This window comes from Dysidea avara, chromosome 3 (assembly GCF_963678975.1).
Source record: "Dysidea avara chromosome 3, odDysAvar1.4, whole genome shotgun sequence".
Taxonomy (NCBI): Eukaryota; Metazoa; Porifera; class Demospongiae; order Dictyoceratida; family Dysideidae; genus Dysidea; species Dysidea avara.
The window spans coordinates 12,841,887-12,854,787 of record NC_089274.1 but is presented as its reverse complement, the minus strand read 5'-3'; the positions used below and the strand labels follow the sequence as shown (position 1 = coordinate 12,854,787).

At 35.6% G+C, this 12,901-nt stretch overlaps 1 protein-coding gene across 1 annotated transcript in view; it reads right to left on the bottom strand.

Moving 5' to 3' along the window:
• Positions 1-386: 386 nt before the first annotated feature.
• Positions 387-12,901, bottom strand: part of LOC136248328 (fibroblast growth factor receptor 2-like) — a 38,285-nt gene continuing 25,770 nt past the window's right edge. Inside the window, exons 15-22 of the mRNA XM_066040119.1 lie at positions 12,283-12,514; positions 11,707-11,897; positions 3,893-3,988; positions 3,084-3,298; positions 1,589-1,629; positions 1,443-1,539; positions 586-708; positions 387-525 (exon numbers count right to left, since the gene is read on the bottom strand). Of these exons, the coding sequence (XP_065896191.1) occupies positions 486-525; positions 586-708; positions 1,443-1,539; positions 1,589-1,629; positions 3,084-3,298; positions 3,893-3,988; positions 11,707-11,897; positions 12,283-12,514 (1,035 nt within the window). The 3' untranslated portion in view covers positions 387-485. The remainder of the gene's footprint in view (positions 526-585; positions 709-1,442; positions 1,540-1,588; positions 1,630-3,083; positions 3,299-3,892; positions 3,989-11,706; positions 11,898-12,282; positions 12,515-12,901) is intronic.

Sequence of the window (12,901 nt, the reverse complement as noted above, 5' to 3'; positions counted from 1 at the left end):
GATATCATCATAGCTAAGTTGATAGCTTGCTTCAGTTATAAAATTAAAGTAAAGCAACATTACAATAATATGTCACCTGACCGATAACCGGGAATGCTAGGATGGCATCAACTTAGTCACTGCACTGTAGCTATGTTACACATAATCACCCACATAACTGTAAAGGCATATATTCCCATTCCTTATATATACACTAGGGGAAATTTTTATGGTGTACATGTATAATATCTAATCCAAAACAGCCAAGCTGTAAAAAAAGTGTGCGGCCCTCTTTACCATGCACAATACTAGCAACAACCAAACCCATAATGCTAAGAATAATGAAGTATAAAGTATACATAGCACCCTGCAACATTGTATGTATTTTCACTAGTATAACTGCAAGTAAACAATTTTATTTTATCAAATAGCTAGATATGAGTGCAATAATGAGTCTTACAAAGTGAAGTCTATTTTGAGGAAATATTGTACACATCATGTAGATACTATATTTGTTCATTGACAATATTTTGGTGATCCATTTCCCTAGTAAATGTGAAATGCATAATTAATAGGACTATAAATTAAATGTAAGGTCTAACATACGATGGTGACTTGTACTTCTCTTGAGAATAAGAATTAAGAAGTCCTTCCAAGTCAGTTTTCAGTTGAGAAAATGTAGGTCTCTTGAATGGATTGGGATTCCAACAACACATCATCTGATAGTATCTTTAAAAGTGAACATGCCATTAGTAAAATATATATATATCAACACTATACCATACATCCTATACACACAAAGCATGGCCAGTAGTTACACTGAGTATAATGCTTCTATATAGCTACATTGTTTTGATGTACACAAACTATACTACTGTCCAGGTCCTTACACAGTATATGCCTATAACATTGTTAGCACAGCATGATTATATATATAGTAATTTTATTCATGGCTATGATTTTTTCACGATTATTATATTAAATATCTGGCAATATATATAACAGCTTAAAACATTATCAAGCTGCGTTCCAATGTTCTGAGCCTCTTTGCTCATTGTATAAACCCACAATTGAATTTTTTGTGTGCTCACAATACATTTTAAGTCTTAGCACAGCAACACCCTGTCATTATTCTAACATTGTTTCCAGTGTCCATGCACTATCAAAATTACATGGCCCAACATTACATGGCCCAACATTACATGGCCCATGCCAGCAGTTTCCCTACACATGTAGGTACCCACATGGCACATATTAGATATATTACGGGCACTCGTAATTTGCCATATATGCACTTGCCCGAGGGCCACAAGCACTTGTGCCTGTAGTATAAAAATGCACACATATATACATAGGCCTACCCTTGCCAAAAAATATGATGGTCAGGTAAAAACACGATGTGCTTGTGTCTACATATTATTCCTTCATGCATTAATTTATAACATACACCACTTATTGCATACATGGTTTGAGGACAGTTATTAGGACAATCAAGTCTTTCTCCATCCATGAGAGAAGCCACCAATTCAGCATTATTTAAAGTTGGATAAGGGTAACTGCCTGTGTACACACTACAAGTATTAAGACACAATTAAATTCATCAACTAACCATGTGTAAATATCTCCCATAAGACAACGCCAAATGACCACCTATATAGGTAAAAAAGACAACATTACATATACACTTACATATAAAGTCTGTATTGCTGGTATCTAGACCAAATATCTAGACCAAATATCTAGACCAAATATCCAGTCAAGCTATGATAAAGGTGCGAACTTCAAAATGTGGTCAGATTAAAAAGATGCGATAAAAGGTGGCTGATAAGAAATGACTGCAGTTAGGGTGATGTTAACGCTGTATCAGAAATAAAATCACTGCAGCCATTTCTTGCATGGCCACTATAGCCTTTCTGTTACACGTCTTTATTATTACCATATCCATACAATTTTGAAGGCCACATCCTTTCACACCCTGGCAGTTTTGGTTTAGATATCATTTTTTACTTTCTAACCTCAAAGATGAACTACACACATTAACAGTCAAAGACTCCGAATACTATTCTATAACAAATTAGGTCCACTCTGTACTCATTGTGTGATATGCACTATCAAAGTTATTCTTGATCTGTGTGTTATGATTAATCTCCCTCTGTTGCATACATCATAAAAATTGCTATAGCTACATCAACTTTATTCAAATTTGAAACGCTATATAAATCTTACAACTTTTGCACCAATTAGATAAAGTAATGGCAACTGCACGTGTTCAGGAGACAAAGTGATCAAGTACAATTTGCTGTCAAGTCTACCAGAAAAATTGATTATTACTGCAACATACCGATCACATCATTTGAATTCCTTCTTGTCAGGAGATAAGATTTTTATACAGGTTACTGGCAGTGGTATATATCATGTAAATTATGCACTCAGCATTATATCCCAGTGAAGCCAGTAGACCTGTATGGTCACCATACAGGTCTATTGGCTTCACTGGGATATAATATATAGGATGATGTCAAACAGATTGAGTGGTCGAGCTCTTTTTACCTTAAATGTAGTTAATAAGGATGTTACGATTACTGATTATTGATAGTAATTGCCCCCCAGGAAATATCACCTTTGACAAACAGCAAATTCAGCAAAAAAAATACACCGACATCACCAAACACGATGGTGTCCAATCGCTGGACTACTAGACTGAATTTTATGTTTTTGTACATACGTAAAACCAATTTTGTAAGTATATATACAAGCCTTTTCAAGGTCTATTTACAATGTCAGGACTGCTTTGCTAGTAGGTTGGCATTACAAGACTTTGGGCTTGCTGACTGGGTCAGTGAAAACCAGACGTGTAGACACAGACTACATCCAATCACATAACACATTATATTTCATTACTACAATGGAATATCTGAATTCTGTAACTTGTAATGAAATGCCATTTTATCTATAGCCATTTAATATGAGCATGGCCAGCAGGTTTAATTGTAAAGCAGGCAAATTTGATGTGCCCACATGAATCATTTCATAGTTCAGAAAGAGCATCACACATCACTTTCATAAAACTGTTGCAGGTTTAAAATTTATATTAAGAGACTTACACATCTGAGTATAATGTATAGTTTCTGTCAATAATACTTTCAATAGCCATCCATCTAATGGGTAATTTTCCATCACTTGTTTGCACATATACCGGATCAGCATACACTGTCCTTGAAAGACCAAAGTCTGACACTTTCATTGTGTAATCACTTCCAACCAAAACATTTCTACATGCTAAATCACGATGAATTATGTTGAGAGTACCTAGATACTCCTAGAGAATGAAGGATACCAGTTTTATGGACATGCATGTACATGTTATACACGTACATAAGTAATACAGGTTATGTATACAAGTATAAGGAAATAAGTTGCTTGAGGATCATAGAAATAAAAGTCATGAAACAAGGGAGGTCGCCTACAGTGCACCTACTTCAGTCACATACAGCCAGTCAATAGTATAGCCATGACTGAAGTAGTGATTAAACGTCCACTAGTTATACCTGCAGGCATAGGTGATCTCCCTTGTTTCATGGCTTTTATTTCTTTGTAATTTTTCTAATGCTTGTTTACTTAAATTTTGAAACATGACTAGTGACTGGTGAACCAGCACATGATCCATCAAATGATAGAAAATTAATTGCACAACTTAATTAATGCACACTTTGAATATCAATTACTGAAAAGTGAAGTGGATATTGTGCTTTGTTTTCTGCTAGTGATATATATATTCTGTTCGTTATATTGCACTACAAATAAAGAACAGTACAACTATCATCTCTATATGCTTGCTATGTTACGGATGATTCTAATAATGTGTCCAACACAAGAAACCATTATGGCACTATCTGAACACTTTTATACATACCATTCCACATGAAATTTCCAGTCCATACTTCAATAAAATTTTAATGTCAGTCTTAGAAAGCATTGCATCTCCTGACACTTGACTTGCATCAGCTCTCTGCCACAAAAAAATATTGAGGATGTAAATTATTGTCATAATTCTTATGATCACTATTAATCAACAAACAAACAATTGTAAAATACATATTATATGTGTATACTAATACATATTTTGGTTAGTGCCTACGTGCAATCGATAAACCCTAATAGAGCAGTCAAATACTCTAATACAACAGTCAGCTTTATACCTTTTAAAGACAACCAGGTTACACATTTTTCCTTCTGGTCTAGTAAAATTAGTTAGGGAGCTATTTGTCTTGCTTACAAGCATGAAATGTAGTACATAACAATATTTTATTGCATACACAAAACGCCATCTGAAATTTGTGACTTTTATGGGCAAAATGAACTTTAAAAATAAATATTCTGCCATTGATGAATGCTGGATAAGCAACATTTGTGATGGTCTCTGTAAAAATTGTGTCAGGAAATGCTGGTTTCAAGTATTTAGTGTGTAGTAGTAGTAGTAGTAGTAGTAGTAGTAGTAGTAGTAGTAGTAGTAGTAGTAGTAGTAGTAGTAGTAGTAGTAGTAGTAGTAGTAGTAGTAGTAGTAGTAGTAGTAGTAGTAGTAGTAGTAGTAGTAGTAGTAGTAGTAGTAGTAGTAGTAGTAGTAGTAGTAGTAGTAGTAGTAGTAGTAGTAGTAGTAGTAGTAGTAGTAGTAGTAGTAGTAGTAGTAGTAGTAGTAGTAGTAGTAGTAGTAGTAGTAGTAGTAGTAGTAGTAGTAGTAGTAGTAGTAGTAGTAGTAGTAGTAGTAGTAGTAGTAGTAGTAGTAGTAGTAGTAGTAGTAGTAGTAGTAGTAGTAGTAGTAGTAGTAGTAGTAGTAGTAGTAGTAGTAGTAGTAGTAGTAGTAGTAGTAGTAGTAGTAGTAGTAGTAGTAGTAGTAGTAGTAGTAGTAGTAGTAGTAGTAGTAGTAGTAGTAGTAGTAGTAGTAGTAGTAGTAGTAGTAGTAGTAGTAGTAGTAGTAGTAGTAGTAGTAGTAGTAGTAGTAGTAGTAGTAGTAGTAGTAGTAGTAGTAGTAGTAGTAGTAGTAGTAGTAGTAGTAGTAGTAGTAGTAGTAGTAGTAGTAGTAGTAGTAGTAGTAGTAGTAGTAGTAGTAGTAGTAGTAGTAGTAGTAGTAGTAGTAGTAGTAGTAGTAGTAGTAGTAGTAGTAGTAGTAGTAGTAGTAGTAGTAGTAGTAGTAGTAGTAGTAGTAGTAGTAGTAGTAGTAGTAGTAGTAGTAGTAGTAGTAGTAGTAGTAGTAGTAGTAGTAGTAGTAGTAGTAGTAGTAGTAGTAGTAGTAGTAGTAGTAGTAGTAGTAGTAGTAGTAGTAGTAGTAGTAGTAGTAGTAGTAGTAGTAGTAGTAGTAGTAGTAGTAGTAGTAGTAGTAGTAGTAGTAGTAGTAGTAGTAGTAGTAGTAGTAGTAGTAGTAGTAGTAGTAGTAGTAGTAGTAGTAGTAGTAGTAGTAGTAGTAGTAGTAGTAGTAGTAGTAGTAGTAGTAGTAGTAGTAGTAGTAGTAGTAGTAGTAGTAGTAGTAGTAGTAGTAGTAGTAGTAGTAGTAGTAGTAGTAGTAGTAGTAGTAGTAGTAGTAGTAGTAGTAGTAGTAGTAGTAGTAGTAGTAGTAGTAGTAGTAGTAGTAGTAGTAGTAGTAGTAGTAGTAGTAGTAGTAGTAGTAGTAGTAGTAGTAGTAGTAGTAGTAGTAGTAGTAGTAGTAGTAGTAGTAGTAGTAGTAGTAGTAGTAGTAGTAGTAGTAGTAGTAGTAGTAGTAGTAGTAGTAGTAGTAGTAGTAGTAGTAGTAGTAGTAGTAGTAGTAGTAGTAGTAGTAGTAGTAGTAGTAGTAGTAGTAGTAGTAGTAGTATCTTATGTACTTGTACATGATTCTGTTCTTTCTCTGTACAATTGTGTGTACATGTAATTCTTTTAATGAAAAGTAGTAGTAGAAATAACTTGTCAATTTAGAAGCTACTTGTACCAAATTTTCAAGCCAACAAAAGCAGACCACTCAAGCCAGATTGATTTTGATGACAGTGAAATTTGATAGCGTATTCATGTAGCTTTGTGTTTATGGTTAAAACTCAAACCTGCTGTCACGGGTTATAAAACTGATTGTTGCAGATCCAGTCACATTTTTAAGAGAAAATAATAGACTAAACATTAAACAGCTGGGAAGACATTTCATATTATATGCATTATACTATAGTTTAAACTTTGTGTTTCATAAGGAATCAACTTTATATCAAGACACTGTCGTGCGGCTGCCACCCGTGAGTATATTAACAGGAAGAAAGAAAACGCAATTTTCACACCTATGTAGCTCTGTGATCCCTTCATCTGATTGGAACCAAATTTGCTAGAGAGGTGCCGGCCAGCAAGGGGAGTCTACACACCAAATATGAAGAAAATCGCTCCAGCCATTTCCGAGATACCAGCGAACAAAATTTCGTTTTAATTTCTTCGTTTTTTTCTTCTTATTCTTCTTCTTCTTCATTTCGCACACTTCGCAAAATCCGCCATAAAACACGAATGCGTACTCGGATTGGGCTGAACTTTGGCACACTTAAAGGGCTCATTAAGGCGGATCTCTGTACCAACTTTGGTAGGAATCCGATGAACATTCACGGAGTTATGACCGATTATTTTCGTAAAATAAGGTCGAAGGTCTGTCACGCCTACAGGGTAAACTCCTTTGAGGAATCAGTTGAAAATGGAGCAACCATCGTAGGAGTGCCTTTTTGTGGTTTGAAAGGAATCGGGATAAAGACCATGGAGATATGACACAAAACCCGACCTGTGTCAAAATTACGCGATCAATTTTTATGAATAAAAATACTATTAGTTTTCGTGTCTATCAGGCAAACCGCTTAGAGCAATGAGCTGAAAATCAGTGTGTAGCTGGAATAATCATCATAGAAAGTCCTTGCAGTAGTACAGAAGAATCGGAGTACAAACCACTGAGTTATGATTCGAAAGGCAACTACGTGTAGCAAATGCGAGATCGAGATATTCTAATAGAACAGTCACCCTAATAAAGCATTCAGCTGCATTTATAATTTACTCAATTATATTACATTGCAAGTTATTCTGTAGGGAATTCAGCTACAAACAAGTCACCCTGTAGTCAGATCAGCCAGAAGAAGGTACCTAAGGCCAATGAAACTTGATTAGCAGTTTCGCGTCATCGCCCGCATGCTTTTGATACACCCGCATGGAATTTCATTATTGGTATTTCAGATAGAAATACTCTAATAGAACAGTCACTTTTACTCTAATAGAGCAATCAGCTATACTATAATGGAAAAATCGCTTGTTATAGATTAGTAACGTACTTTAGCTATTTAATGCAAGAGTAATCAGTGTAGATCTCACTGTTTTTTGGCAGAAATCTTCATGTTTGGATGTGTGTTGTACTTTTGGAAAAATAATGAATAATGAATAATAACCGCCCGCCCGCATCAAATTTTCAAAAATCTGAGCGAGAAACTGGTAATCAAGTTTTATTGGCCTAATAGAGAGTTCAGCTACAAAGAAACCATCATGTAGAGAGTTCAGCTCAAACAAATTGCCCTGTAGAGAGATCAGCTAGAAGAAGTTACCTTGTAGAGAGTTCAGTTACAAAGAAACAATCATGCAAAGAGTTCAGCTGCAAGCAAATCACCCAGTAGAAAGTTCTGCTATGAACAGATCACACTGTAGAGATAGTCCGGTAGATATAACTGAAAAAGGGGGTGAACCCCAAAAAAATTCAAAGAAAGCTGAATTTGGTATCATTAGAAAGCAAATTTTTCATAGAATAACATATCCAAAATCCTCTAAATCCACCACGGGAAAAATTTTTTATGGCCAATTTAGTATTGAAGCATATATGACTGGATTCAGGAAAGTGGATATTCCATGCATATCCAATTTAACAACTTTGACAACTCATAACTTCAGATTGGAAAATGGTATTGACGTGAAATTTGATCAATTTGATCAGTAGCGCGCACGAGCATCACGTATTAGGTGGAGAAAATTTCAGATTGATATTCAACTTGAACACTACGTTATGGTTTCTCAATCGGATGTATTTGCAGACCCATTTTTGCAAATCTGGTCATTTGTGACCAACAAAAATGTGCTATCCTTAAATTATTTTTTCACAAAAAACAGTTTCCATAGCACTTCTGCAACTCTCTCCTCCACATTTTGCAACACACTAATAATCCATGTTTGCAACAAGAGCATAATATTACTACCACATAGATTTGCAGTGGAAAGCTGGAATTTATATTGTACAAAATTAAAATTATATGATCTATGGGACTGGTCCCATGTCTATCATCATCGATTGCAGCCTTAGTCCTTCTAGTTTCCAGCCCCATATTAAGTTCCCTCCAATGAATAACTTCTTGCATCAGCTAAAACCATTGATCCTGAAAGCTCCATCCAACTGCAAGGGTTAGCACACTTTCACAGCTCGCATGTGTAATAACTTTCTGATGCCACCATTTCCATGTACTTTGTTTTGTATACCTGAGACTCCTCAATAAATCAGACTGATTCCCATCAAACTCCAACTTTTTCAACATGTGCAATTGTTGCATTATATAATCCATCATTAACTTTTCAATTGTTTGCACATCATTTGATTGATGATTAGGCCGACTTTACCTATTCAAATGTTGTGGACATTGTATCACAGCCAACAAGGCATGTGAAAAGAGGACCTACATATATGTCCAATAACGTCATCAATTTTCCAGATCTTCAAATGTTTTACAACCTCTAAATGAAAAGAGATATGTACTTGTCATGTTCTGCTTCCAGTGTGCACCAGTAACACAAGAACTTCATTGTTGTCATCAGTTACAACATTCACTCTACTTCCTTCAATTGCAAAATTGAAGTGTGCATTGGTCATTGGACCATCAGTATGCATATGTCAGAATCTCCATGTGTGTAGGGCTGGCAGCATCCCCAGGTATGTTATGGTACGTATGTGCAGGTGCAGATAGTCAGTCAAGTGAATCTATGGAAGCATACAAAAGCCAGGAAGTTTTCTTGCAAATGAAAAGAGCAAACATCAATTGATTGTCCAATATCTGAGAGATGATGGCCAGGTTGTGCATCAGAGTAATTTGGATACTGACACACTGATTGTTCAATGTGCACTTCAATTTGCAATTGAAGGAAGTAAAGTGTGTTGTAGCCGATGACACTGATGTTCTTGTCCTCCTGCACGATGCACTAGAACATAGCAAGTATATATTTTCTTTCAGAGATTGGGAAACATTTGAGCATTGGAAAATTGAAGACATTATTGGGCACATAGGTCCTGTTGTAACGTCATGATTACATCTTCTCTTTTTACATGCTTGCATGGAGTGGCTGTGATACAACATCTGCGACATTTGAATGGGGTAAAGTTGGCCTAATCAAGAAGAAAGTGATGTGCAAATGATTGCAAGAACAACACACTTTCACAACTTGTATGTGCATCTACAAGTTATTCATTAGAAGGAACTTAATGACTAACTTGATCCATTACCATAATGGAGCTGGAAACTAGAAGGATCGAGGCTGTATGCAACTGATGATAACAGACATGGGACTAGCACCAGAAGTCTTAACTTAAATTTGTACAATATAAATGCAAGCTTTCTACTGCAAATCCATGTGGTAGCAACATTATGCTCTCACAATATAAATGCAAGCTTTCTACTGCAAATCCATGTGGTAGCAACATTATGCTCTCAGTGTAATCATGATTTAAAGTATGTTGCAGCATGTGGCAGTTTCAGGGGAGAGAATTGCAGAAGTGCTGAAGAAACTGTTTACAATAATCGTGACAAATATATTTGTTCACAACTTACGTGATAGGCACTTTTTTTATTTCTATAACGTATCGAGCTATACAGGAGCCCCATGCGATGTAGCAATCGTAAGTTATTAATCGTTTTTGAGGGTTCAGCTCAACGCGAACGTACTATAGTCTTATCCTTATTTCATACAGCTAATATTGATTGCAATGAATTTCTTATGAGAAAATATTTTCAGGATAATATGCATTTTTGTTAGCCACAAATGACCAGATTTGCAAAAATAGGTCTACCAAATGTATTTAATAAAGAAACCACAACTTAGTGTACAAGGTGAATACCACCCTGAAATTTTCTCCACCTAATCAGTGATGCTAGTGCTCACTACTGATCAAATTGCAAGTCAATACCCTTTTCCAATCTGAAGTTATGAGTTGTCAAAGTTGGTAAATTGGATATATGTGGAAGATCCACTTCCCTGAATCCAGTCACATATGTCTCAATACTAAATTGGCCATAAATTTTTTTCCCCAAGATGGATTTTAGAGGATTTTGGATATGTTATTCTATGAAAAATTTGCTTTCTAATGATACCAAAATCAGCTTTCTTCGAATTTTTTCGGGGTCCAACCTTAAATCTACTGGACTAAGAGTTCAGTTAGAAACAAGTCATCTTGTAGAGAGATCAGCTAGAAGAAGTCACCTTGTAGAGAGTTCAGCTACAAAGAAACCACCATGTAAGAGAGTTCAGCTGCAAACAAATAACCTGTAGAGAGTTCAGCTAGGAACAAGTCACCCTGTACAGAGATCAGCTAGAAACAAGTCACCCTGTAGAGAATTCAGCTACAAACAAATCACCCTGTAGAAAGATCAACTAGAAGAAGTTACCTTGTAGAGAGTTCAGCTAGAAACAAATCACCCTGTAGAGAGTTCAGCTAGAAACAAGTCACCCTGTAGAGAGATCAGCTAGAAACAAGCCACCCTGTAGAGAGTTCAGCTAGAAGAAGTTACATTGTAGATAGTTCAGCTACAAAGAAACTACCATGTAGAGAGTTCAGCTGCAAACAAATCGCCCTATAGAAAATTCAGCTACAAACAAACCACCCTGTAGAGAGTTCAGCTACAAACAAGTCACCCTGTAGAGAGATCAACTAGAAACAAGTCATACGGTAGAGAGATCAGCTAGAAGGATAACCTTGTAGAGAGGTCAGCTACAAAGAAATCACCCTGCTTCATCTTTTCTTCTTCCTGTGGTAAAGAAAAAATGATAGGTTAAAAAAAGCCCTAAATACAAATACAAAAAGAAGCGAAATCTAATCCAAAACAGCCAAGCTGTAAAAAAAGTGCGGCCCTCAGACAGGCTATGGTGAACAAAGAAATTGGCACCAAATCCACCTGAAGTGTTGTTATTAAAATTTTTACCATTAACCTACCATCACAGCCATTTCTTGGCCGCCACCTTGGATTTCACATCTTTTTGCACCATAGCCTTTTCAAGGGCCGCACTCCTTTTTTACAGCTTGGCTGTTTTTGATTAGATATATATATCCATACTAAAGCTGGACGTACTTGGGCTCCAATACATGCTGAGTACTTCATCCCAAACTGAAATAAACACCTGAGTCCATTTTAAATGCCAGGGTTCTAATATTTCTAAAAAATTCTGGAGTCACAGGCTATACAAGAGCCTGTATAGATAAAGGAGAAGGATGTATGCAATCACCCTTCATCTGGTGCGCTATAAGAAATGAACACCTGGGCCTGAATAGATGTTGGGCTCATTTAAATGTGTTAGGTCCAAAATATGAAATAAATGCCTGAGCTATTTATGGATAAATGTGGCACACAAATGTTACAGTTTTAAGCCATAATTATGTTTGAAGCATATACACCAGTAAACAATTACTGATATGTGTTTAAACATTTATGTATAAGTATATACCTCTTTTTTGTGTGCTCTAAGAAATGTTAGTAAATCTCCATTTGGAGCGAAATCTATAATCAATGCTAGTGGCTCTTGAGTTGTGCAACAGCCAACCATGTTAATAACATATGGATTATTTCCAGTTGACACCTTCTTCATTAGTTTAATCTCTTTCAAAAAGTCACTCTTATCAGCTTCAGTAGTATCACCTTTATAAAACAAAACAATCAAAGACAAAATTATAATGGTATCACTGCTTATACATTTGTATATTATATACACTTGTACATACACAAATACGCACATACGTAAGTGACTAAGTGTGTACGTATGCATGCATGTTGTATGTGAAGACAGTGCATCACAATGCAGTAGAAGTCACTATCAATGCAATTTACATACATACAGTATTTCCCTTTCTAAGTAAAAGGTATTTTCCCTTCTAAATTTGGTAGTCTGCATCAGGTCTGGTCAGCATATCAAGTAGATAGAGTCTAGTCATATATATATATATATATATATATATATATAACATATATATATACATTTCCTACACCAACTGCAGCAAACTTGTATGTATTATGTGATCCTAACCTGGAAGCAACTTTACAGCAACTGGAAATCCTTTAGCAGGGTCATCTTCATTTTGGAGTTGTCTCTTATTTCTTCCATGAAAAATTCCTTTGTACACTTCACAGAAGTTTCCTTTACCAATTGATTTTTGTTCTGGCATTAAGACTTGTGTATTATTAACTTCCCATTCATCATTTGGAAGTAGCTCAATCAATACCATATCACTTTCATCAGCATCAGGGAGCATATTATTCTATCATTGGAATACAATAACATAAAAATGTAACCTCAACTCACCATACCTTCATGTGCATCAATATAATACACACATTGAACTGAGTCCTGGGAATATGGCTAAATAAGAAAAGTGACTTTTTCTCAAGAGAAATACTGTTTCAGCCAACCAGATGATTGACAGTAGTATCAAGAGCAGATATGTGCAGTTTGGCTTCTTCACAAATTTGAAAAACGGTCACTGATAACAGACTGTGGTTCTCCCATAGGAAGTGTAAATGTATAAGTCAAAATAAACTGTGCAGATATTTGAATGAAAAATTTAAAATGGTTTCAGTGGGCCAGCAGTACTACAAATGAGCCATATTCCAATAAAAATGTAATTCCGCCCTTGAGTTACTAAGGA